Source organism: Mobula hypostoma, chromosome 15, assembly GCF_963921235.1.
Source record: "Mobula hypostoma chromosome 15, sMobHyp1.1, whole genome shotgun sequence".
Classification (NCBI taxonomy): domain Eukaryota; kingdom Metazoa; phylum Chordata; class Chondrichthyes; order Myliobatiformes; family Myliobatidae; genus Mobula; species Mobula hypostoma.
This window is the reverse complement of record NC_086111.1, coordinates 14,564,795-14,591,563: the sequence shown is the minus strand read 5'-3', so window position 1 is coordinate 14,591,563 and position 26,769 is coordinate 14,564,795. Positions and strand designations below refer to the sequence as shown.

The window sequence follows — 26,769 nt, the reverse complement described above, 5'->3', positions numbered from 1 at the left end:
CTTAAGCAGGTCTTTAACCCGATAGTTAAATATGCTTTGCGCATTTGGTTTCAATTCAGAAAATTTTTTGATCTTAATCAATTCGGGTTAGCGATTCCTATTTTAGGTAACATTTTTTCCTCCCTCTTTTACGGATCGCGCTTTTCAAACTTGGAAGACTAAGGGTATTTTACGGTTTTTGGATTTATTTTTAGATGGTTCCCTTATGTCTTTTGAACAATTATCTAATAAATATAACTTATCAAGAATACATTTTTTTAGATATTTACAAGTTAGAAATTTCCTAAGTACTATACTTTCTTCCTTTCCAATGCTTCCTCCTACATATATTTTAGATTCGATAATTAACCTCAATCCATGTCAGAAAGGTGCATCGGCTATGATTTATAATATTATTATGAAACTTAGGAAAGCTCCATTTGATAAGATTAGGGTAGATTGGGAACAGGAATTGGGGCTTACCATTTCTGTGGATGATTGGGGGCAGATTTTACAATTAGTTAATACTTCCTCTATTTGTGCTAAACATTCCCTAATTCAATTTAAAGTGGTTCATAGAGCACATATGTCCAAAGATAAGTTAGCGCGTTTTTACTCGCATATTAATCCTTTCTGTGATAGATGTTCGGGGCAGATAGCCTCTTTAACTCATATGTTTTGGTCTTGTCCTACTTTGGAAACTTTTTGGAGAGATATTTTTAATATTATTTCTAAGGTATTAAATATAGATATCTCTCCTCACCCTATTACTGCTATCTTTGGACTACCCAAAATTTCTAGTAATCTTTCCCCTTCAGCCCGTAGAATGATCGCATTTCTTACTTTAATGGCGAAAAGATGTATTTTACAACATTGGAAAGAGCTTAATGCTCCAACTACCTTTTTTTGGTTCTCTCAGACGATTTTATGTTTGAATCTGGAGAAAATTAGAAGTAACCTTTATGATTCTTCATTTAAATTTGAACAGATTTGGGGACCTTTTATTCGATACTTTCATTTAATGTAATACATACCCTTCTTGTTTTTTTTCACTGTTTTTAATGGAGGTCGGGATTGAGGACGTGATTTTAAGTTTAACTCTGTTTGGTTTCAAGTTAGCCCATTGCTTTGCTTTGAGTTAGTTGCACGGTGGGTTTTTTTGGGGGTTTTTTTTTTCTTTTTTTTCCATTGATATATATATAAAATTTAGTATACTATTATGTTATCTTGGTTTTTTATGTTTAAATTACATTGTTTGTAGTATTTTTTTTGGTATTGATACCTTCTGGAATTTTATTATATTTTAACATTGTATTAATGTTTATATGGTTTACCTTTTTGTATACTTATTCAATAAAAAGATTTAAAAGAGTCTGAGAGGATTCCTGATCGAAGATTATAAAATGAGAGGCTCGCCTTCATTGGATGGGTTTGAGTATAAAATTCACACTCACTGGGTACATGGAAATGTCAAATGCTAGAGGACATAAGTTTAAAGTAAGAGGGGAAAGTTTAAATAAAGTAAGGTATGAGGCAAGTTTTATTTCGACTCTGAGATGGCAGATGTCTGGAATGCACTGCTAAGGATGGTGATGGACACTCATACAATAGTGACATTTAAGAGGCACATAGACAGACACATGAAGAGGCAGGTCTTAGAGGGATATGGATCATGTGCAAGTAGATGCAATTAATTTAATTTGGCATCATGGTCACCAGATATCATGGGCTAAATAGCCTGTTTCTGTGCTGTACTTTTCTATATTCTTAATGGAAATCACCTGATGTAGTGGCTTTGTACCTTCACAAAATTTCTCTAAGATCCTATATTTATAGCTTGGTGAATGACATTACAGCATATGGAATTGAGGGCAATTATTTTAGCACAGATTGAAAATTGTTAACAGAAAGAAAAGAGAAACAAACAAGAACATGCAGGATGGTACAGCTTTGGATAGGGATTGGTGCTTGGGTCCCAACCACTGATATCAATAATTTGGCAGAGGGCAACAAATAAAACATTCCCGGGGTTACTGATGGCACAAAACTAAATGGGGTCAGAGTGATAAGGATGCAAAGAGGCTTTGAGGGGAATAGATGGGTTGAATCCTTGGCAACAACATAGCAGATGAAAACAACGTGGAAAAGTGCAGTCATCATTGGCAGAAAAATACAGAACTACTGAGTCATGTTTACATGTCTAAGAGTTGACATTCAGGGAGATAGAGTGGATGCTCTTGTACGTAAATTACTGAAATCTAAGTTACATCAAGTAATACAGAAGACAAATTATATATTGGCCATTATTGCAAAAGGATTTGAGGATGACAGTAAAAATACCTTCCGACAATTACACAGTGCCTTGGTGAGACCACACCTGTTATTGTTCACTGCCAAAGAAATGAAATACTTTCATAGAATTGGAGAGGGATAGGAACAGACGAATTAGGAAAACGTTTAATTGGAGTAAGGGGAAATTTGAGGTTATCAGGCAGAAACTTGGAAGGATAAATTGGGAACAGATGTTCTCAGAGAAATGTACGGAAGGTATGTGGCAAATGTTCAGGGGATATTTGTGTGGAGTTCTGCATAGGTACATTCCAATGAGACAGGGTAAGGATGGTAGGGTACAGGAACCGTGGTGTACAAAGACTGTGGTAAATCTAGTCAAGAAGAAAAGAAGAGCTTACGAAAGGTTTAAAAAAGCTAGGTAATGATAGAGATCTAGAAGATTACAAGGCTAGCAGGAAGAAGTTTAAGAATGAAATTAGGAGAGCCCGAAGGGGCCATGAGAAGGCCTTGGTGGACAGGATTAAGGAAAACCCCAAGGCATTCTACAAGTATGTTAAGAACAAGAGGATAAGACGCGAGAGAATAGGACCAATCAAATGTGACAGTGGAAAAGTGTGTATGGAACTGGAGGAGATAGCAGAGGTACTTAATGAATACTTTGCTTCAGTATTCACTACAAAAAAGGATCTTAGCGATTGTAGAGATGACTTACAGTGGATTGAAAAGCTTGAGCATATAGACATTAAGAAAGAGGATGTGCTGAAGTTTTTGGAAAGCGTCAAGTTGGATAAGTCACCGGGACTGGACGAGATGTACCCCAGGCTACTGTGGGAGTTAAGGGAGGAGATTGCTGAGCCTCTGGCGATGATCTTTGCATCATCAATGGGGACGGGAGAGATTCCAGAGGATAGGAGGGTTGCAGATGTTTTTCCATTATTCAAGAAAGGGAGTAGAGATAGCCCAGGAAATTATAGACCAATGAGCCTTACTTCAGTGGTTGTTAAGTTGATGAAGGTGATCCTGAGGGGCAGGATTTATGAACATTTGGAGAGTCATAATATGATTAGGAATAGTCAGCATGGCTTTGTCAAAGACAGGTTATGCCTGACAAGCCTGATTGAATTTTTTGAGGATGTGACTAAACACATTGATGAAGGCAGAGCAGTAGATGTAGTGTATATGGATTCAGCAAGGCATTTGACAAGATACCCCATGCAAGGCTTATTGAGAAAGTAAGAAGGCATGGGATCCAAGGGGACACTGCTTTGTGGATTCAGAACTGGCTTGCCCACTGAAGGCAAAGAGTGGTTGTAGACAGGTCATATTCTGCATGGAGGTCGGCGACAAGTGGTGAGCCTCAGGGATCTGTTCTGGGACCCCTACTCTTTGTGATTTTTATAAATGACCTGGATGAAGAAGTCGAGGGATGGGTTAGTAAATTTGCTGATGACAAAGGTTGGAGGTGTTGTGGATAGTGTGGAGGGCTGTCTGAGGTTACAGTGGGACATTGATAGGATGCAAAACTGGGCTGAGAAGTGGCAGATGGAGTTCAACCCAGGTAAGTGCGAGGTAGTTCATTTTGGTAGGTTAAATATGATGGTAGAATATAGCATTAATGGTAAGACTCTTGACAGTGTGGAGGATCCAAGGGATCTTGAGATCCCTGTCCATAAGACACTCAAAGCTGCTGCGCAGGTTGACTCTGTGGTTAAGGCGGCATACGGTGCATTGGCCTTTACCCATTGTGGGATTGAGTTTAGGAGCCGAGAGGTAATGTTGCAGCTGTATAGGACCCTGGTCAGACCCCACTTGGAGTACTGTGCTCAGTTCTGGTCGCCTCACTACAGGAAGGATGTGGAAAACATAGAAAGGGTGCAGAGGAGATTTACAAGGATGTTACCTGGACTGGGGAGCATGCCTCATAAGAATAGGTTGAGTGAACTCGGCCTTTTTTTCTTAGAGCGACGGAGGATGAGGGGTGACTTGATAGAGGAGTATAAGATGATGAGGGGCATTAATCGTGCAGATAGTCAGAGGCTTTTTCCCAGGGCTGAAACAGCTAGCGTGAGAGGGCACAGTTTTAAGGTGCTTGGAAGCAGGCACAGAGGAGATGTCAGGGGTAAGTGTAAGTTGTTGTTTTTTTTTTACACAGAGAGTGGTGAGTGCGTGGAATGGGCTGCTGGTGACAATGGTGGAAGTGGAAATGATAGGGTCTTTTAAGAGACTCCTGGACAGGTACATGGAGCGCAGAAAAATAGAGGGCTTTGGGTAACCCTAGGTAATTTCTAAAGGTAAGGATATGTTTGGCGCAGCTTTGTGGGCTGAAGGTGCTGTAGGTTTTCTATGTTTCTAGAAGTGCAGCGAAGATTCACCAGACGGCTTCCAGGGTTGTAATGAAGGGCTCATATTGCAAACACAGGTACCAGAGGTCACAATCTCAAAATAAGGAGTTGGCCATTTAGATATGAGATTAGGAGAGAGTTTTTGTAATTCTTTACACAAAGGGACAAAGTTATCAATTACTGTAGTCAAAATAGAGAATATGCTTCTAGATATTAGAGGAATCACAAGAACATTAGTATAGGGCAGGAAATTGATGCTGAAGTCAAGTCATGAGTGAGCTGAAAATTAAGTTCACTTTTTTTAGTAGAACGTGCAGATTTGATAAGTTTGCATTGATAACTATCTTAATTTGCCAAGAAGTAAAGAAAGATGGCAGAGGTCTGAACAACAAAACTCTGCAGTACCTCATTTGGCATATCTTTTCCCCAGCAGTCTCCACCCCAATCAAATCTGTTGCAACTCCCTTAAGTAATTGGCTCTTCTTATTCTTAGGCCAGGTGTCCGACCCTCAGGTTTTCAACTGAAGCAAAATGCACGAAATGTGTCCATTTTGTGAATAATGAAATCAATTCAATAGCAGGATTCTACATCAAATTTGAATGGCTTTCTCACCCATCCCCACTGGGACCAAAATTAAGTTCCAATGTGGGAAATTCTTTCAGGTTTTGGTCTCCTTGAATAACATGATAATTTGGATCTGTTTGGAAGACTGTGGGAACAAAAAGAACGACTACAGTAGTTAAAATTCTTTTTAGTACAGATTTTTTTTAAAAAATCACCTTGCTTGAGAAGACTAGGTTGAACTGAATGGCAGAGATTTTAAAGCTTAAATCAGTCACTAACCTGCATCCCACAGACTCGCACACCCAGTGCTCCTGATGTGCTCAGTTCACACTTCTTTATCTGACGTGCTGCTTTTTCCTCGGATGCATCATCTCCATGCTGCCTGGTCCCCATCTTTAGATCAAGAATACAAGGATACCCAAAGTGATGAACCACATTCTCCAACAGCAGAAACTCTAGGAGGTAGCTTTGTCAAGGAAAATCTCTGGCAAAGAATTTTGAACTTATTCTATTACAAGATATCCCAAAACATGTTTCTTATTAGTATACTACTCATCAACCAAAAAATTAGGCTTAAGTCTGTTTTTAAAACATCAAGCTACAAGTAGCAACCCTGAACTTTTATTCCTGAACTGATCCCAGAGGAACTGGAAACTATTTCTATCTTAGTACAAACGTTATGATATATAAACTCATCTGATCTTCAGGGACAACAAATATTTTTAAAAATTCATTTGTAAGTTACACTGAAAGTTTCGGGAAAAAAATGCAATCATAAAGAATTTACAAAAAGACAGGTTAACCAAATGGGCAAGACTACGTGATAGAATATGATGTGGGGAAGTTCAAGGTTATCTACTTCGGAATAAAGAATCACTACTAATACCACGTTGACTCAGGCCTAGGGGGCCAGCGTCGGGCACAATGACAGACTCTCCAATTCTCCCTCTCCCTCATCAGTGTGTTCAGTTCATCTACATTAGCCACGCCGCTGTCTTCTAGGAGCATGTTGACCATAGTCTTGGGAGGGCGGCTAGGGTTCACCCTCCCAAGCTTGGGCTCCCATATGATGACTAGGTTGGCAGGTAGCTCGGGGTGGCATAGACAGTGCCCTGCTAGTTGCAGTCTTCTCGCCTTGATGTTAGTGTTGAGCATCGGTAGGTCGTCACAGAGCTCAACGCTCATCATGTGCTGTTGCCAACTCACATCAAGAGCCATCTGGAGCATTCGTGTATAGCAACCATCTAGAGACTTTCATATAGTCTTGGTGTCCACGTCTTGCATCCGTATGTGAGAATGGACTTTATGACAGCTATGAAGATCCTCTTTTTAAGCACTCTGGTCAGGTTCGACTTCCAGATTTCCCTCATGTCGTTCATAGCCCTCCACGCCAGCACCTTCCGTATCTTTGTGTCCTTCTCCGAACTCATCATTCTTGACCTGAGATACTTGAAGTCAAAGACTTTCTTAATGGTATCATTTTTTATGGTCTTGAGAGTACCTTTGTCGCAATTATACCCCATGTACTCTGTCTTTTTAGCGTTTAGGTGAAGTCCAACTTTATTGCACTCAATTTCCACATTTGTCAGTAACTGCTGCGCTTCCTCCATCTGGTCAGAGAGCAGGACTATGTCATATGCAAAATTGAGATCTGTGAGCGTAACTGGTCTGACCCTTCTGGTTCGTCCAAAGAAGCAAAGAATAGAATATTGGTTATATACAGATGACCGTCAACATTGGTGGCGGAGGGACAGGAGGCTTCCTAGAAAATAGTATAACAATATTCTGTAATGTGAAGCAGCATCATTGGTACACGTCAAGAAATGAGAGCTAAAAACAACTTTTATATTTATATCCCCCCACCCCCGATAAGTTCTATAAGGCTGAATTTTATTCTGTACTTCAATTTTTTGGAGAATGATTTGTGAATTCTATAAACGTAAATTTCTGTAACCGAAATGGGCATAATATACAAAGAGATTACAGAATGATACTCTAAACAGAATCTGGGCTCCTTGCTCATGAAACAAAGTTTGCATACATAAAGGGAAAACAATGTGGTCTTTACCAAAATGGAGATGAAGTAAAGAATTAGTTGTGTGGTGAGAGCACACCTGTACACAATTTTCCCCCCTTTTATAAAGTATATGCTCATATGGGATGCAGTTCAGAAAGTTTTGTTAGGTTGGTTTTTGGATAAAGAAGCTGACAATGCAGAAAGGGTGAGCATATATAGATTGAAGAGTAGACTGATAGGTGATTGAATTGAAACATGCAAGATTTTGAGGAAGCTTAATGAATTAACTATCAGCAAGTGATAGCTGAGGAATTTCAAAATTGGGTTGGAACGAGGTAAGATTCAGAATGTGTTGCCCATTTCAAACAAGGAGAAGTTTTTCTTTGACGATCAGACTTTGGAGCTTTCCATCTAGAGAGCTGTGGAGGTAAAATTAATGAATACATTCACACTAATGCAGGCTGTGTTTTGGTCTATAGAGTTGAGAACTCTGAGGAAAAGGCAGGGAAGGGGAGTTAAGGCCAAAATTGGATTTGCTGGGGACTTATTCAATTAAGGGGCTGGGACGGATCCTATCACTCTTATTTCTTATGTCCTTATAATCAATTTTCAAATAACTTTTCATCACAGCTTTCTACTTTTGTTGCGAGCTAAGTGCCAATGAACTAACATTTCAGAATTAGACGATTTACCAGAATGGTTAAAAATAATATTTTCATATGTTCTCACATTCTTCCCTAAAGACTCCCACAAGTCTGCTTGCACACTGACCTACAGAGCTTGTAATGCTGAGCGCGAGGGGATATTTGTCGCAGATCCGTCATGAACAATGCAGAGTTCTTCCAACTGCAGCAACACTGCCAAAGGTGGTCACAGCTCTGGGATTTGCAATATTGTTTAGCTAGTACTATATAGTCTAATTGGGAACTCATTAGGAAGTATGGGCAGAAGTTAACTAGTTGAGTAACAAACACAAAATGCTGGAGGAACTCAGTAGGCGAGGTAGCATCTATGGAATCTTAGACCCTTCTGCTGAAGGGTTTTGGCTCGAAACGTCGACTGCACTCCTTCCTAGAGATGCTGCCTGGCCTGCTGAGTTCCTCCAGCATTTGTGTGTGTTGCTCAGATTTCCAGCATCTGCAGATTTTCCCTTGTTTGTGGTTAACTAGTTGAAACTAATTCTCAATTTGCACTTAGTGCCAAAACCAAATGACTACTTTTACCCTCTCAAATCAGTACTCAACTGAAAACATCCATACACCTTAATCTCCTATGCAAAGACCCTTCACCAAAAATCTACTGTTGGGTCTGAAACTTGGGTTGTGAATCCAAAATCTTAGCTGGTTTCTGCTACTGGAACACCTGAAGCACTGCCACTGAAGACTGTGATGGCTATGTCATGAAATATATTCAAGGAGGTGGAAGATGCATTTCCTAATGCTGAAGTAATAAGGGGAGAAGTCAGTGACATGGTGGATGATCAACCATTGCAATAAGTGGCAAATTTTTAATTTTAATTTTAATTTTAGTGATATAGTGCAGACAGGCCTTCTGGCCCGACGAGCCGCACCACTGAGCAACCACCTAGCCTAATCACAGGACAATTTAGAATGACATACTAACTCTTACACCTTGGACTGTGGGAGGAAATGGGAGAACCCAGAGGAATTCCACACTCTCACATGAAGGATAAACAAACTTCTTACAGAGTCGGAATTGAATTCACCCCGAGCTGCAATAGCGTTGCACTGACTGCCACACTACTGAGGTGTCTTTGCAAGGCAACAATGCTGAGTGGGCTACTTCTATATAGGTTGGAGTCACAGAATTATTCAGTATAGAAACACACCCTTTGGCCCAATGTCCATGCTAACCAGTTACCCACAGCAGCTAGTTGTTTTCCACCTACTGCCTTTTTTTGGCTTTCCTCCATTATGTTCTGTTTAAGTTTAGAGAAAATAAGAAGTCGGACATTTGATACATCCTTTAAATTTGAGCAAATCTGGCAACTTTTTATTCAATATTTTCATTTGATTTGATTTATTACTCTTACAATTATTTCTTTTCGACGTTTTAGATTTGATCAGGAAGTCGTATCCTCAGAATGGACTGCCCAGTCCCCTTTTTTTCCTTATAGTGTAGTGGTTTTTTTTTCCCCTTATCATTTGAAAAATTTAAAGTTTTTTCTTCTCTCTCTACAAGTTGATAAGAGGAGAATTAGTTGTCTTTCCTTTTTATTATATATTACATATTTGCTGTGTATGATTTTGAAAATGTCTATTTCACTTTGTATTGTTATTGATATATATATTTGAGATAATTCTCCTCTTGTTTGTATATATGCTCTTTCTAAATCAATAAAAAGATTAATAAAGAAAGGAGCTAATTGTTTGACCCACCCTCAATTGTCAATGACTTGCAATTTGACCTTTTGACCACTGAATTAATCTTGCAACATCTACAGTATTGTGCAAAACTCTTGGGCACATATATATAGCCAGGGTATCCAAGACTTTTGCACATACTGTACCAATGCATTACACTGAACTGCTGCGGCAAAAAAAAAATCATGACGTATGTGAGTAATAATAAACCAGATTCTGATTGTGGACTGAGAGTGGAAGGAGGCAGGGAGAGGAGAATCATGGTTGGGAAAGGGGAGGGAGCAGGAAATACCAGAGACATTCTACAGAGTGTACAACAGTTTGATAATGGAAGTCTGACAGATTTCCCACAATGACAACACCATCATTCCCACAATCCTGATTGAGAAGTTGCAAAACCTGGGCCTCTGTACATCCCTCTGCAATTGGATCCTCGACTTCCTAACTGGAAGACCACAATCTGTGCGGATTGGTGATAAAACATCCACCTCGCTGATGATCAACATTGATGCACTCCGGGTGTGTGCTTAGTTCACTGCTCTACTCTCTCTACACCCATGACTGTGTGGCTAGGCATAGCTCAAATACCATCTATAAATTTGCTGATGACACAACCATTGTTGGTAGAATATCAGATGGTGATGAGAGGGCATACAAGAGTGAGATATGCCATCTGGTGGAGTGGTGTTGCAGCTACAACCTGGCATTCAACATCAATAAGACGAAAGAGTTGATTGTGGACTTCAGAAAGGGTAATACGAAGGAACACATAACAATCCTCAGAGGGATCAGAAGTGGAGAGAGTGAGTAGTTTCAAGATCTTGGTGATAAAATCTCCGAGGACCTAACCTAGTCCCAGCATATCAACTCAGCTATAAAAAAGGCAAGACAGCAACTGTACTTCATTGGGAGCTTGAAGAGATATGTCATGTCAACAAATACACTCAGAAACTTCTATACGTGTACCATGGAGAGTATTCTGACAGGATGCATCACTGTTTGGTATGGGGTGGGGGGGGGCGCTACTGCACAGGACCAAAAGAAGCTGCAGAAGGTCGCAAATTTAGTTGGCTCCATCTTGGGTACTAGCCTACAATGCAGCCAGGACATCTTCAAGGAGCGGTGTCTCAGAAAGGCAGTGTCCATTACTAAGGACCCCCAGCACACAGGGCATGCCCTTTCTCACTGCTACCATCAGGAAGGAGGTACAGAAGCCTGAAGGTACACACTCAGCAATTCAGGAACAGCATCTTCCCCTCTGCCATCTGATTCCTAAATGGCCATTGAATCTGTGAACACTATCTCACTTTAAAAAAAATTATTTGTTTTTTCATGATTTTTAATCTATTCAATATACATATACCGTAATTTATTTATTATTTTCTTCTTCTATATTATGCATTATGAACTGCTGCTGAGTTAACAAATTTCACGACACATCAGTGATAATAAACCTGATTCTGACTGAGCTTCTGGAGTGGAGGTGAAGCAGAATGAGGAATTTTCTGTTATTCCTCCAAGGCAGTCAGAAGTGAAGTACAGCACTGAGGGGAGAAAGACTACGAAAGTCCGTGAGACATGATGTAGCCTTGCTTGACACCAGTCTGCACCCATTGGTACAATCAGAGTTTGCATGTTATCATGTAGCAGACTTGAATCAAAATGCTCAGTAGGCTTAGCATGACTTAACCACTATGCTGTTATACCTGAAAACATCACAGAAATATCACAGAAGGTTGGATACACAAATATGAATGCAAATAAGGAAGTATTTGAAAGACAATGACACAAAAATGAGACAGTCAAGCATGTAGACAATAGCTGGACAAATTCACATTAAAACTGAACCTGCAGTTCCCAATGTTTTTCTGTGCAGCTATTAAAGCAGTTAATCCAATGCAAAATCCACTGTGGCATTAGATAATGCTCACTTGACCCAATGTGGCACATTTTACTACTTTAAAGGGATCGTGTTACTTGTTGTTATTGGAAATTTGAAACTGAAAGGCATGAATGCCATAGAAAGCAATATTCTCAGTTATTTTGGTGTTTAATTCACTAAAAATTCTCCACTTATAGCACTGCTTTGGTAAAGCAGACAAGTCCTGTCGTATGCAGAAAAAGCCAAGACATCAATGAAGTCTAGTACTTAAGGGGTTAAGACCATAAGACAAAGGAGAAATAGGCCATTCGGCCCATCGAGTCTGCTCCGCCATTTTATCATGAGCTGATCCATTCTCCTATGTAGTCCCACTCCCCTGCCTTCTCACCATAACCTTTGATGCCCTGGCTACTCAGATACCTATCAATCTCTGCCTTAAATACACCCAATGACTTGGCCTCCACTGCTGCCCGTGGCAACAAATTCCATAGATTCACCACCCTCTGACTAAAAAAATTTCTTCACATTTCTGTTCTGAATGGGTGCCCTTCAATCCTTAAGTCATGCCCTCTCATTCTAGACTTCCCCATCATGGGAGACAACTTTGCCACATCCACTCTGTCCATGCCTTTTAACATTCGAAATGTTTCTATGAGGTCTCCCTTCATTCTTCTAAACTCCAAGGAATACAGTCCAAGAGCGGACAAATGTTCCTCATATGTTAACCCTCCCATTCCCGGAATCATTCTAGTGAATCTTCTCTGTACCCTCTCCAATGTCAGCACATCCTTTCTTAAATAAGGAGACCAAAACTGCCCACAGTACTCCAAGTGAGGTCTCACCAGTGCCTTATAGAGCCTCAACATCACATCCCTGCTCATATACTCTATTCCTCTAGAAATGAATGCCAACATTGCATTCGCCTTCTTCACTACTGACTCAACCTGGAGGTTAACTTTAAGGGTATCCTGTACAAGGACTCCCAAGTCCCGTTGCATCTCAGAACTTAGAATTCTTTCCCCATTTAAATAATAGTCTGCCCGTTTATTTTTTCTGCCAAAGTGCATAACCATACTTTCCAACATTGTACTTCATTTGCCACTTCTCTGCCCATTCTTCCAATCTATCCAAGTCTCTCTGCAGACTCTCCATTTCCTCAGCACTACCAGCCCCTCCACCTATCTTCGTATCGTCAGCAAACTTAGCCACAAAGCCATCTATTCCATAATCCAAATCGTTGATGTAAATGTAAAAAGAAGCAGCCCCAACACTGATCCCTGTAGAACACCACTGGTAACCGGCAGCCAACCAGAATAGGATCCCTTTATTCCCACTCTCTGTTTCCTGCCAATCAGTCAACGCTCTATCCATGTATGTAACTTTCCCGTAATTCCATGGGCTCTTACCTTAAGTAGCCTCATGTGTGGCACCTTGTCAAAGGCCTTCTGAAAATCCAAATATACAACATCCACTGCATCTCCCTTGTCTAGCCTACTGGTAATTTCCTCAAAAAACTGTAATAGGTTTGTCAGGCAGGATTTTCCTTTAAGGAATCCATGCTGAGTTCTGCCTATCTTGTCTTATGCCTCCAGGTACTCTGTAACCTCATCCTTGACAATCGACTCCAACAACTTCCCAATCACCGATGTTAGTCAATAAAGATAAAACTCCTAGAGTGCACATTAAAACTACTGGATTTGTGGTTGATTCAAAGTTTTCCTTTAAAATAGCCTGCAAATCATTTGCGACCAAACAGCATATGAACAAAATCAGACAGACCTTCTGGGACTGAAATAATTGTTGACTTTGAATAGACAAAAATCAGTGGCAAACAACTTGGCTCTGCAAAATCCTTAACATGGACATCTGGGGTCATTTGCATAAATTAAGGAAGTTGTCACTCAGACTAGTCAAGCCAAAGATAGAACAATATTTTACAGCCAAAGAGTAAATTCCTCCATCATAATCACTGGCTACATTATCAGAAACAAGTTTATTATCACTGATGTTTGTTGTTTTGCGACAGCAGTACAATGCAAGACAAAAATTACTCTCAGTTACAAAAAGCAAATGCTGACACTGAGTGCAAGGTTGCTGTTGCAACACCAATCACCTCACTCCTGTACGCCAAGCTCGTCGCTGAGATTCTGCCAACAATGGCAGTGCCATTGGCTTGTGGTGCTTAGCCACACATCCACGAGTATAGAGAGAATACAGCAGTGGGCTATACATGCATCCTAGAGGTGCAGCTGCGTTAATTAGCCAGCTGCACAGCATCTTCTCTAGTGCTATTATGACCGTAGGTAAATTGTAGTGGGTCCAGGTCTTTGCTTAGGCAAGAGTTAATTCTAATGATGACCAACCTCTCAAAGCATTTCATCACAGTAGATGTAAGCACTACTAGGAAAAAGTCATTGAGGAAGCTCACCCTGCACTACTTGGGCAACAATATCATTGATGTCCTTGAACACTCCAGCCATTTGGTTGGCACAGAGTTTCAGTAGCCTGACAGATACACCATTGGGGCCTGATGCCTTGCAAGGGTTCACCCTCTTGAATATTCTGACATCAGCCTCAAAGGCAGAGATCACAGGGTCACCAGATGCTGTGGGGACTAGTAAAGTGTTATTTTCCCTTTCAAAACACACAACATGCATTGAATTCATCAGGGAGTGAAGCATTACTGCCAATTATGCTACTAGATTTCACCTTATAGCAAGTATAGCATGCAAACCCTGCCACAGCTGTACATCCGACTGGCTTTCACTTTACACATAACTGCCTTTTTGCTCTCATGATGGCCATTCAGGCCCACCTGGACATTGTGTAAGGTTCTGGTTCGTCGGATTTCAACACCACAGATCTAGCCCTCATCAGACTGTATCTCCTGGTTCATCGAGGGCCCCCAGCTGGCCAAGTTCTTGAAGATACGCATTCATCCATTCAATTCAGAGATGATGTGGCACATTCATTCAGATCCAACAAAGAATTCTTGAAAATGGCGATGTCCACTGAATCAGGGTTTGCTGCTGCATGACTGATGATGTTGCGGGGGGGGGGGGGGGAGAAGAGACTGGGGGAGAGGGACTGAGACAGAATGGCCAAATCTATCCACCACGATGAGCTAATCATGCAAATGCTGCTACCTCTGCCTTTAGCTGCTGCCCTCTGGTCCATGCAGTGGAAGGTAAAGTCCTTGGGCTGAAGCACTGTATCTGGAGTGCTTTGGAGCGAGCCATAGCTCTGTTAAGCAAAGTATGCAGCAGTTCTTGGTGTCCCTCCAGAACTGCAGACTAGCTCATTGGCAGGATATGTGTGCAGTGATATGACAGTACAACACACACAGGCAGGAGGAAGGCATGTCAGAATTGATCCAAAATGACCAAACCCCACCATTTTTATAGCATCAGGTGAAACAAGGGTCAATTTTGATCATTTTACCATGCTCACTGATGCAATATATTAGAAAACCATTGACAGGCTCTAGAGCAAGGATTCCCAACCTTTTTTATGCCATGAACCAATACCATTAAAGAAAGAGGTCAGTGGACCCCAGGTTTGAAACCTCTGCTTGCGAGGGTGGCAACACAAATTTCTGTTTTTCTTTTTTATTAAATTGCATGCACAGAAACACTAAAATCAAGCAGTCTCTATGATAGGGGAAAATCTGCATTTCATTATTCCTGCATCTCCTTTTGTGAAATCTGAAGTCTCTGTAGACATTCAGTGTTCAGCTGGCTGCTTCTGATCTAAGTGTTAACAAATATCTCCACCTTCATACATTGTTTATTTCAGACTTGCCTCTGACCCAGCTTTTGGTCAAATGTTATCACGTTCTCATGGGATCAGTTATACTTTACCTGAGAAAGCTTAATCATTTTGTTAGCATGGGGTGTGAACATCAATTGCCACTCATGCATTTATTAAATCCTGTCTGCTGCTTCTTGAACTGCTGCACTTCGTGTGAAGGTAATTCGCCCATGGTTAGGAAATGAACAAAATTCCTACTTAGTGGCTCAGAATGTGTGACTTTAATGGAAACTTAAGATCTGATGTTTCTGAGGCCCTGCTGCACTCTTCGCAGGGGTCATGGGATTCAGCGATTCTGCAAAGAAACTTTCATAGATTGCATACAATCCACTATTAGTGGGCATGCGCTTTCTAATCAGAGATTGGACAAACTTCGGGATGTCCCTTTGGAGTAGCAGAGGCTGAGGGGAGACTTAATAGAAGAATTTAAGGTAATGAGAGGTATCCAGAGTTGACAGCCAGTATCTTTTTCCCCTGGGCAAAATGTCAAATACTCGAAGACATGCATTTAGGGTGAGAGGGTATGCGAGGCAGGCTTTTAAAAAATACACAGAGTGCTGGGTGCTTGGAATGCGTGCCCAGAGATGCAAGAGGCATTTAGGAGGCTTTTTGGCACATAAATATGCAGAGAATGGAGGGATAGACAGTACACAGGCTGTAAGGATTAGGTGTTATTAGTTTCATTAGGTCAGCACAACAGAAGTTCCCAATGGCAGGGGTAAGCAACCATGGCTAACAAGGAAAGTTAAGGACTGCATAAAAGCCATGGAAGGGGCATATAAGATAGCAAAAATGAGTGGGAAGTTGGATGATTGGGATGTTTTTAAAATCCAACAAAAAGCAACCAAAAAAGCCATAAGGGAAAAGATGAAATATGAGGGCAAACTAGCCAGTAATATAAAGCAAGGTACTAAAACTTCTTTCAGTTATATAAAGAGTAAAAGGGAGGGGAGAGTTGATATTGGACCACTGGAAAATGATGCTGGTGAGGTAGCAATGGGGGATAAAGAAATGGCAGATGGACTTAATGGGTACTTTGCATCTGAATCCACTGTGAAGGACACTTACAATGTGCCAGAGGTTCACAAGTGTCCGGGAGCATGAGTGAATGCCATTGCTATTACAAAGGGAAAAAATCTTGGCAAATAGAAACGTCTTAAGGTGGATAAGTGAATCTGTGGAATGCCCTGCCACAAACAGCTGCGGAGGCCAAGACTGTGGGTATACTTAACGCGAAAATTAATAGTTTCCTGATCGGTCAGGACATTAAAGGTTATGGTGAGGGGTTGAGTGGGACTCAAGATCAGCCATGATGAATGGCGGAGCAGACTCGATGGGTTGCATGGCCTAACACTGTGGACATGTGAGCTATTCTTATTTTATACTGTTCCAATAAGCTATACTTCAAGTTGCCATGATTCTGTATTCTGGTCTGCAAATTTCTGGCCCATAGCTTTCATTCAAAATTTTGAATGATCAATCAATACATCAAAGCTGACCTTGTTTCCTATTTACATCCAGATATTGCCTGAAAGGGCTGTGCCACGCCAGGGGGTGGTGGAGGTAATGGACACATCAAGAAAAAAATACTTAGGGCTCTGTTATGAACACATGAAACCAGTTCGTAATTTCATAAACAGATGTCAAATTCCTCGTTGTGAAAGACCAGGAGTGCAGTCCATACGCTGACAAGCAAATCCATTTGCCAGCTGGAAAAGAGCCAGCAGACTACACGAAAACAAACCTACTAAACAGTAACTATTCTTGGATCCTTAAAGAAATCATTATGACTAAGCGAATTTGCCTAAACCAGTATAAAATAATTTTAGCCCACTTGCTGCATCAGAATCCCAGTCTGAAGTTCAGCAATAACTAAATGCTCATTCCTTTCACAATGGAGCCAGGTGACAAACAAGAAAATTAGACTGACACCACTAAAGTAGAGATTCCTGATGAATATCTATCTGCCAATTACAATCATGGAGGAGATTAACTCCCTGTTTGTGGAAGCTTGTGTGCAAATTGCCTGCTGTATTTTTTAGTATTGTTACATGCTCAAGGAGAATTTTTTGTGAGAATGATGTAATGGTCTTTTGGAGGTCATCTGATGTGATTTTCCCACCGATGTGAGGTCACGTGATGACATGTGCCCCGTGACTATATAAGGGTCGACTCAGGTGATGCAGTTAGTTTTTGAGTATGTAGATTTCCAAGTAGAACGTGTTGTGCCTCCGTTTCTATTGCATGTTTGTTTTTGTGACGCAGTTTCATTTTTAAAACGGAAGGTGCGTTCTCTTACAAGATATTGTATTATTAGACTGAGAATTTGTGGCTGGAAGTGCCAATTTGCTCAGTTCTGACATTTGAAGGGAGAATGAAGAATTCATCGAAGGATCGAGAAAAGTCGGCATCGTTTGGCAGTTTTTAATAAAGAATCGACCTTATTGGGCAGTTTAATAAAGAATCGACCTTATTAAGTCTTCGTTGGAGAGAACCTGCATTGAGATAACTTTTGCAAAAGCACAATGAGTTCAGGCAAAAAGGTGCCCTCTCTCTAAAGGAATTTAAAGTCAGTCGATTTAAACTGTTTATTTTCGGCATCGGGAATCCTGCGGACAGAACCAGCAGTAAAGGTGCATCGGTGAAGAAATCCTTCTCCAGGGAAGTCTCTCCCAACTGAATGTGTAAAACTGTTGGACTTTCGAAGTTATTGCTTTAAGAACTGTTCTCGCATTTAACGCTTTAAGAACCAGAGCCAAGTGGCGAGTTGGTGAACGGCTGCGTACCTGTTAACCTCCGGTTAAAGTTTTCCTTTTTTTTTCCTTATCATTTATACGTGTTTAATAAATGTTTGGTTGTTTTTATAAAACCTGTCTCCATTAATATTCATTGTTGCCAGTTACGTAACAGTATTAACAACTGCACTTTAAGAGTATTTAATAGTGTGCTGAAAGGGATGTGAATAATGCTCTAAAACAGTGGTCCCCAATCACCAGGCCGCGGTTGCAAAGCATGTGCTACCAGGCCACTTGGAAACGATATGAAACAATATGAGTCAGCTGCACCTTTCCTCATTCCTGTCACGCACTGTTGAACTTGAACACACCCCCCACCCCACCCCGTTGGCCGGTCCGCAAGAATATCGTCAATATTAAACCGGTCCGCGGTGTGCAAACAATTGGGGACCCCTGCACTAAAATGTAAACTACAGAGCAGCAAACTGCTAACTTCATTTCTAAGGTATAGAGGCAGACAAGAGGAAGGGAGAAAAGAAAACCACTGCATCATACATTAAATTCTGAGGGTGCTATTACAGAACTGGACATTTATTCCAGGTAAGTACTAAACCCCAGGTTATCATCCTTCGCCTTCATTCTAAGGGGCCTCCCCTATCACCACATGAACCTTGAACTCTTATTGTTAGTGAAAGAGAAATATACTGGCTATAACAAAACACTGGTTTTACAACCAAATTTGCATGTCATAATTAATCTCACACCATTGTCACATCCCATTAACCAACCTTGCTTTGTAATCTTCAAGTAGGTGCAGTTTGTGGCTCCACAGAAATGGTAATGAGGCTTATTACATCACAGAAGCACACAAACCCACAGCCAGTGTCCATCAGGAATAAAAGACCCCCTACCTACAACGCACAGAATGAACACCATATACAAAATTCCATGCGCCAATTGCCACAAGCATTATATTGGACAGACTGGTAGGAAGCTATCAACAAGGGTACATGAATACCAACTGGCTGTAAACCGTCATGATCAACTTTCCCTTATATCTATACATCGTGACAGCGAAGCACATCAATTCGACTGGACCAATGTCACTATCCTTGGCCAAGCCCGAGAATTCTTAGAGGCTTTGTTGTCCACGCAGAATTCTATCAACAAGCATGCCAAAATGAACCCAGTTTACATCCCACTTCAGCGTCGTCAGTCCAGAGCCAAGAGTCAATTCACACCTGATTACACGTGTCAATCAATGAGGACAATGTTAATCCCACATAACGGTCGACTAACACAACCCAGGCAACAATGATCAACTAATTGGATTTTAACAAACCAATCGCAGATTACATAATTGGTAACCAATAGAAATGGCACATATACACACACACACACACACACTCACTCATCACAGGACACACAAAAGATGAGCATGTAGATCACCCATATTTCATTCGAAGTTGCACTGATAATGTTGACTTGCTGGGTTACGAAACGTCTGCAAACTAACAAGCCAGCTCGGTGAGCTACTCAACGACAACATCCTCAACCCAAGCTACAAATCTTTTCCAACATCTTAAAGGAATATTTCTGTAGTATCGTTCCCCTCCCCATTCTCTGCATGGGAAATCCCTTTTCAAAACTAAATTACATCATCTCTGAACCCAACAATTCCAAAATTTGCCCAGCAGCTTCCCATCCGTCACAGGTTTCAATATCCAAAATACTATCCCCATGAGTTAACCCTATACTATAGCATGCTTAACCTGTCAATCACTCACCCATGTTGACCTACCATTATCCTTTCATCCCTATTCCTTTCTTGGAGGGAACACCTCCAGTTCGGCAACGTTTATCCATCCTATCTTCCTCTCACGACTTCCCTCTTGGCTACCATGCCTTCTGTTCCCTGCACCACACTCTGGTATTCTTCCTTACACCTCTTTGCCTCTTCTTCAGAACTCTTGTTCACCAGACCTTTGGTTACTGTCTTGACCTGCCAACTGTCTTTAGTCATTATACACCTTCTGTTAATGTACGTTACATTGATGCAAACTTTTATCATGGCTTGGAATTGCTGCACTAGTACCTTAAGTGCATTCAGGTATAGATGTAGTGTGCTTGAATGACTAGATCTATTGAGGTACTGCAGTTATATTAAGTTGTAGCATGTGGAATTTGCATGGAATGGTAACTAGGATGTCACAACATTGATCTTAGCATATTACACAGGTGTATTTGAGCAGAGGATACTATACAATTTCCGTTCCTTGGATTCAGATCGCATGCGACTCAGCTGTTGTTTGTGGCAGCGTAAGCTCCAAGGGTTGAAGCTGATCTTCTCTGAAATCAGTGTACTATTGCTATCCAGCATCTGGAAGGGAATGTCAGACGAAATCTGTAACTCCATCTTTGGACTCTTCATCTCCTGAGAGCTATGAGAAAAACCAGAGAGCTATTAACACCATGAAGTGGGAAAACAGTGATTCATTTATCCGACAACTTGACCAACACTTCTACACATTAATTAAAGATGGGACTGGGGTCTTTCTAGACATGTTGATCTAATGGAATCACAGCAATGAGTTATTAATTTTTACTGAGATACAGCATTGAATTGGGCCTTTTGGCCCTTTAAGCTGCGTTGCCCAGCAACCCCAGCCTAATCACAAAACAATTTTTTAAAAAGACCGATTAACCTAGTAACTGATGTGTCTTGGATTGTGGGAGGAAACCGGAAAAAACCCATATATTCCACAGTGAGAAGGTTTAAACTCCTTACAGAAGACGCCAGGATTGAACCCTGAATTGATGCCCCGAGCTATAATAATGTTGCACTAACCACTATGCTATTGTGGCATCCTAGATAAGAAATGGCATCCCATACTACAATAATTCATATCATTCCATACTTGGTTTACTGTATTTCTTTATTAAATGCACATTTATTGCATCGCAAGTTTAAATACTTTATATTGAAACCCCTATTACAAAACTAGCTCAAGTAGATCAGTAAATAATCTGACTTCGAAAGCACTAACAGGAATTATGAGCTGCCCTGTGAAGAATGTGCGAATTGGTCACACCCAGTGTTTGAGCAGTATTCACTTCGTGTCAGTCTCCTTAACTTTAAGGCCTGCTGCCTTACTTACTATGCATCAAAGCAGCTGAATTGAACTAATTTACATTCCTTGCAACTATCTATATAATCTTTGCGACTCATGTTCACACGTGCAAGCCAATACCAATGCACTGTCAAGTATGCTGTAGGAGACTTAATTTCTTCAAATGTTTCCCTGAGGTTTCAATTACCTTCACAATGACAGCAAATGGTGTCACATGCTGAAGGTTACTGTCCACATGCAGCTGTGGAAACAATTTCAAACAGAATTCAGAATGACACCTTGATTCTATTATTTCTTCATGCAACCACTGCCAGAATTCTTTTCATTAAAGCAGAAACTTTGGTGTCTTTCTGAGCAATGACCACAAGCCAACCTGCCACGTGACGTGCAAATTCACTTCCCATCAACCCCAAATTCTCAAAGCCAATGCCTACTGGCAGATTTGCTCTAACAGCTGAGGTTTTCTGTACTGAGAGTTTAATTATTGTGGCTAAGGCACAGAGACGTCATATAGCCCACTGGCCAAGCTGTATATTATGGTATCCCCTTGAAATGCCTTCATCTGCTTACCTGGATCCTTAAAATACACACTGTGACCACTTTATTTGGTACTCCTGCTCGTAAATGCAACTATCTACTTTACTTTATACTTTACTGTCGCCAGACAATTGATACTAGAATGTACAATCATCACAGGGATATTTGATTCTGCACTTCCAGCCCAAAATATCACAGCAACTCAATGCAAAAAAAAGCATGGTCAAGAGGTTCAGTTATTGTTCAGGCCAAACAGAATGGGGAACAAATGTAATCTAGTGACTGACTGTGGAATGATTGTTGGTGCCAGATGGGGTTTGAGCACCTCAGAAACTGCTCTCTCCTGAGATTTTCATGCACAAGTTTCTAGAGTTTACAGGGAATACTGCAAAATTCCCCCCAAAAAATCAAGTTCTGTGGGCAAAAATGCATCATGAGTGAGAGGTTAGAGGAGAGTGGCCAGACTAATTCAAGCTGACAAGAGAGCAACAACAACTGAAATAACCATGCACTCCAACAATGGTGTGCAGAGGAGCATCTCTGAATGCAAAACAAGTTGACCTTTGAAGTGGATGGGCTACTGCAGTAAAAGATGATACTGGGTTCCACTCATGTAGCCAATAAAATGGCCACTGAGTGTATCTGCACCACCTGTCTCAACTGGAGATACTAAGTACAGACATTCTTTCACACATGGAGTACCGTCACCCTCCTCAAACTTCAATCCAGAGTTTCTAGCATTTCCCTAAAGTGCACCAAGTAACCACTATCAAATTTAAAACCCTCATCTCTTCTCACTAAATACCTCATTCCTTCATATGTTGGCAAAGGAATGTTCACTGCATTGAAAGCCAATTTCCCCACCATTCTTGTGTGTCAGAAGTACTATAGATACAGTCATAGAGGAACTGCAAGAGGAGTAACATAAATATTAAATACTGCTGAATGTGCAGGACAATCACAAGCCAATTTGTGACATTACAAACATATTTCATTAACTTCTCACAAATATTAATACTGAAGAATACTGATACAGCAAAATCAGAAGTGTACCAGTGGTATAGTGGCACACCTATACCCAATACAGTATCACCTAAGTAATCCCAGTGTAAGTGGCAGACTTCAACTGAACCTTATGTCTGGGTGGCACATCTGCATCCACACTGTACCCTACTATATCATAGTGACAGTAATGCAGCTTGGTACATATAACAGCCTGATAGCCTCCACCATTTTACCACAATGTCCCTCTGTACTGTTAAACTTATACTTGTGTCCTTTAATGACCTATCTACATACATCAATACTGTACCCTAGATACTTTTTCCACACTTTTAAAAACTCAGTTTGGGATATGAGCATCACTGGCAAGACCAACTTTTGCTGCTATCCAAAATGCTCTTGGTAAGGTAGTGGCGAAACACCTTGAACAGCTCAAGTCCTTCTGGTATCTTGTTTTTGTTATGCAGCTACTTCCAAGATTAGACCCAATGAGAATGAAAGAATACTTATATTTTACCAAGTTGGGATTGTTTATGATATAGCAAAGTGTGGAGATTGTTTATGCTCCCATGGAACTGCTGTGCTTGTCTTCTTGCTGAAAATAGTTTGGGTTTGGAACGTACAGCTGAATTAGCCTAGGCATCTAGTGGCATTTTATAAATGGTGTACTTCAGCCAGTGTACCAATGGGAGAGAGAATCAATGTTAGGGTAATGGATGCAAAAACACTCAAGTTAGTGTTTCCATCCCATCTATGTCCCTCAATTTTGTGTACCTCAGGTTCCCCTCAACCTCCTCAGCTCTAAAGCAAGCCCTGCTTAACCATGCAACATGCTGGCGAATCTCTTCTGCGCCCTCTCTATGGCAATCATGTCTTCCCTATAGTCAAGCAAACAGAACTGGATATACTACCGGTTGAGTATTCCTATTGTAAATGCTTGGGGCCAGAAGTGTTTCAAATTTTTTCAGATTTTGGAATATACAGAACAATTTACAATGATCAATTAACCTACTTAACCTGTACGTCTTTGGAGGAAACTGGATCACCTGGAGGAAATCCACGAGCAAACGGGAAGAAGGTACAAACTTTCTTACAGAGGACGCTGGAAATGGAACTCTGAACTCTGACACCCTGAGCTGTAATAGCGTTGCACTAATCACTATGCTACCTTGGCGCCCCAACTGGCAATGATTCAAACTGAAGTGCAAACCTATCATATTCAACAACGTTACTGCTGCCTAGCTAAAAACGTTTTGTTATAAACTAAAAAATAACAGTTTTGTGAATCTCTCAGCAATGTAACAAAATCGCTTTCACATTTTATGTAGCTATTAAAATCAGTATTAAAAATGTATTTTACAAATATGAAAAGAAACTAAATATAGCAACCCCATGTTACACTCTAGAAAACTGTCCATATTGCCACTTTCTGTAATAGAAGCTATGCCATCTGCACTTGCATCACGAAATGCAAATTAAAAAAATTATTTACTTCTTTTTCTTCCCCTAATTAATTTTGTAGGAGCAATACTTTAAATGTGTACCCAAGTTTTTTGATAGTGATTTGTGAATTCACCAAGGGTAAATTTCTGTTACCTGAACTCAATAATGAGGGAGTTATCTTCCACAAAAACATTCTTGTTTGAGGTCTGACCCAGCACAATGCCAGCTTTATATTAATCATTTTTCTTTTTGTTAGAAAGGGACTTTGGGAGTACAACTGGACTGAAAGAAATCAATGGGGCAAAAGTGATTCATGAAATAGCATTCACTACAGGTAAGTTGCAAAATTGGTGACGATAAACAATGACAAATTAGAAGACAGCTATTTAAAGGTTGGAACTAAACATAGCAGAGAGTCAAACAAGCATGTAAAGCATTTGGCAACAAATAAATCTGGGAAAATGCTTAATGTTGCATCATCTTCACATTCAAGATGCAGAGTTCTGGGGAGATGGCAATGAGCTCTATAAATCAAGTTCAGTCATCATTATTAGCAAGGAACTGCTTTCCCTTAAACCCCTCCATGCAATTTGTTCTTAAGGATATTACTGTTTGCACTGCATGTGAATTCAGCTGCCTCCACAAGATCAGGCTCAGAGATATAGACCAATTTTTCCCAGAACACAAAAGTAGAATCAGATTGTTTAGAAATTTTTGTTCTCCCCCCTCCCCATAAAAACATTTATTTGAGAGACAACTTTTTTGGTAAGCTGTAATCAGCGTTCGTTGTTGACAGAGCATGAGGTGCTTTTTTTTAAAACTCTTTTTCAGCAGGCTGTAATTGTGGGCCGGCCATTGTGTGAGCGGATAGTGTTAGAGTGGTTCAGCTTTTTCCCAACAGACTTGGGTGAGAACAAGCTTGGGCAAGCACAGGCAGAGGTTAAATAAACTTCTACAAAGGTTTTTATAGTACGCAGCTAGTGTACTGAGAATGAAGGTAGTGGTATGCTTTTTTGTATGAAATGTAGGAACTCTGGGAGACCTCCAGTCTCCCTGATAACTAAATCAGCACTGTACATCAAGCTGCAGTCCCTTACAGACCATTAAGAAACTGGTGCTGCACCTCACTAGCCTTCGGCTCATACTGGAAGCTGAGGAGGTTGGAGATTGGAGCTACAGGAGGTAGTCACCCCCAAGTTGTAGGAGGCAGGTACTTGGGTGACTGACAGAAGAGGATAAGGAAGTAGGCAGCTAGTGCTGAGCAACTGAGGCCATACAAGCATTCTACTTTGGACCCTGTTGGGGGTGGGTTAATGACCTACTGGGGAAAGATACAGCAACCAGATCTCTGGAACAGAGTCTGGCTCTGTGGCTCAAAAGGGAAGGGGAGAGAAGGAGAGTGCAATAGTGATAGAAGATAGGAGATTCCATAATTAAAGGAGCACAGGGAAGAAATTCTGTGGATGAGAAAGAGACACCTAGAGGGTACATTGTTCCCCAGGTGCCAAGGTCAGGGATGACTTGATTGGGTCTAAGACATTCTAAAGGGGTGGGGGGGGGGAGGGTGAACAGCTAGAAGTCATGGTACATATTGGTTCTAATGACATAGGTAGGAAAAGGGAGGAGGTACTGAAGAGATAATATAGAAACATAGAAACATAGAAAATAGGTGGAGTAGGCCATTCGGCCCTTCGAGCCTGCACCGCCATTTATTATGATCATGGCTGATCATCCAACTCAGAACCCAGCCTTCCCTCCATACCCCCTGACCCCTGTAGCCACAAGGGCCATATCTAACTCCCTCCTAAACATAGCCAATGAACTGGCCTCAACAGTTTGCTGTGGCAGAGAATTCCACAGATTCACCACTCTCTGTGTGAAGAAGTTTTTCCTAATCTCGGTCCTAAAAGGCTTCCCCTCTATCCTCAAACTGTGACCCCTCGTTCTGGACCTCCCCAACATCGGGAACAATCTTCCCGCATCTAGCCTATCCAATCCCTTTAGGATCTTATACGTTTCAATCAGATCCCCCCTCAATCTTCTAAATTCCAACGAGTACAAGCCCAGTTCATCCAGTCTTTCTTCATATGAAAGACCTGCCATCCCAGGAATCAATCTGGTGAACCTTCTTTGTACTCCCTCTATGGCAAAGATGTCTTTCCTCAGATTAGGGGACCAAAACTGCACACAATACTCCAGGTGTGGTCTCACCAAGGCCTTGTACAACTGCAGTAGTACCTCCCTGCTCCTGTACTCGAATCCTCTCGCTATAAATGCCAGCATACCATTCGCCTTTTTCACCGCCTGCTGTACCTGCATGCCCACTTTCAATGACTGGTGTATAATGACACCCAGGTCTTGTTGCACCTCCCCTTTTCCTAATCGGCCACCATTCAGATAATAATCTGTTTTCCTATTTTTGCCACCAAAGTGGATAACTTCACATTTATCCACATTAAATTGCATCTGCCATGAGTTTGCCCACTCACCCAACCTATCCAAGTCACCCTGCATCCTCCTCACTGCTAACTCTGCCACCCAGCTTCGTGTCATCCGCAAACTTGGAGATGCTGCATTTAATTCCCTCATCCAAGTCATTAATATATATTGTAAACAACTGGGGTCCCAGCACCGAGCCTTGCGGTACCCC

The 26,769-nt window shown here is 41.0% G+C and overlaps 1 protein-coding gene across 3 annotated transcripts in view; it reads right to left on the bottom strand.

Moving 5' to 3' along the window:
- ip6k1 (inositol hexakisphosphate kinase 1) overlaps nucleotides 1-26,769 on the bottom strand; it is a 110,702-nt gene that overhangs the window by 12,422 nt on the left and 71,511 nt on the right. For all 3 annotated transcript variants that reach the window (XM_063067758.1, XM_063067760.1, XM_063067759.1), the window contains 2 exons: nucleotides 20,266-20,447; nucleotides 5,458-5,633 (listed from right to left, as the gene is read on the bottom strand). In XM_063067758.1, the coding sequence (XP_062923828.1) occupies nucleotides 5,458-5,633; nucleotides 20,266-20,447 (358 nt within the window). The remainder of the gene's footprint in view (nucleotides 1-5,457; nucleotides 5,634-20,265; nucleotides 20,448-26,769) is intronic.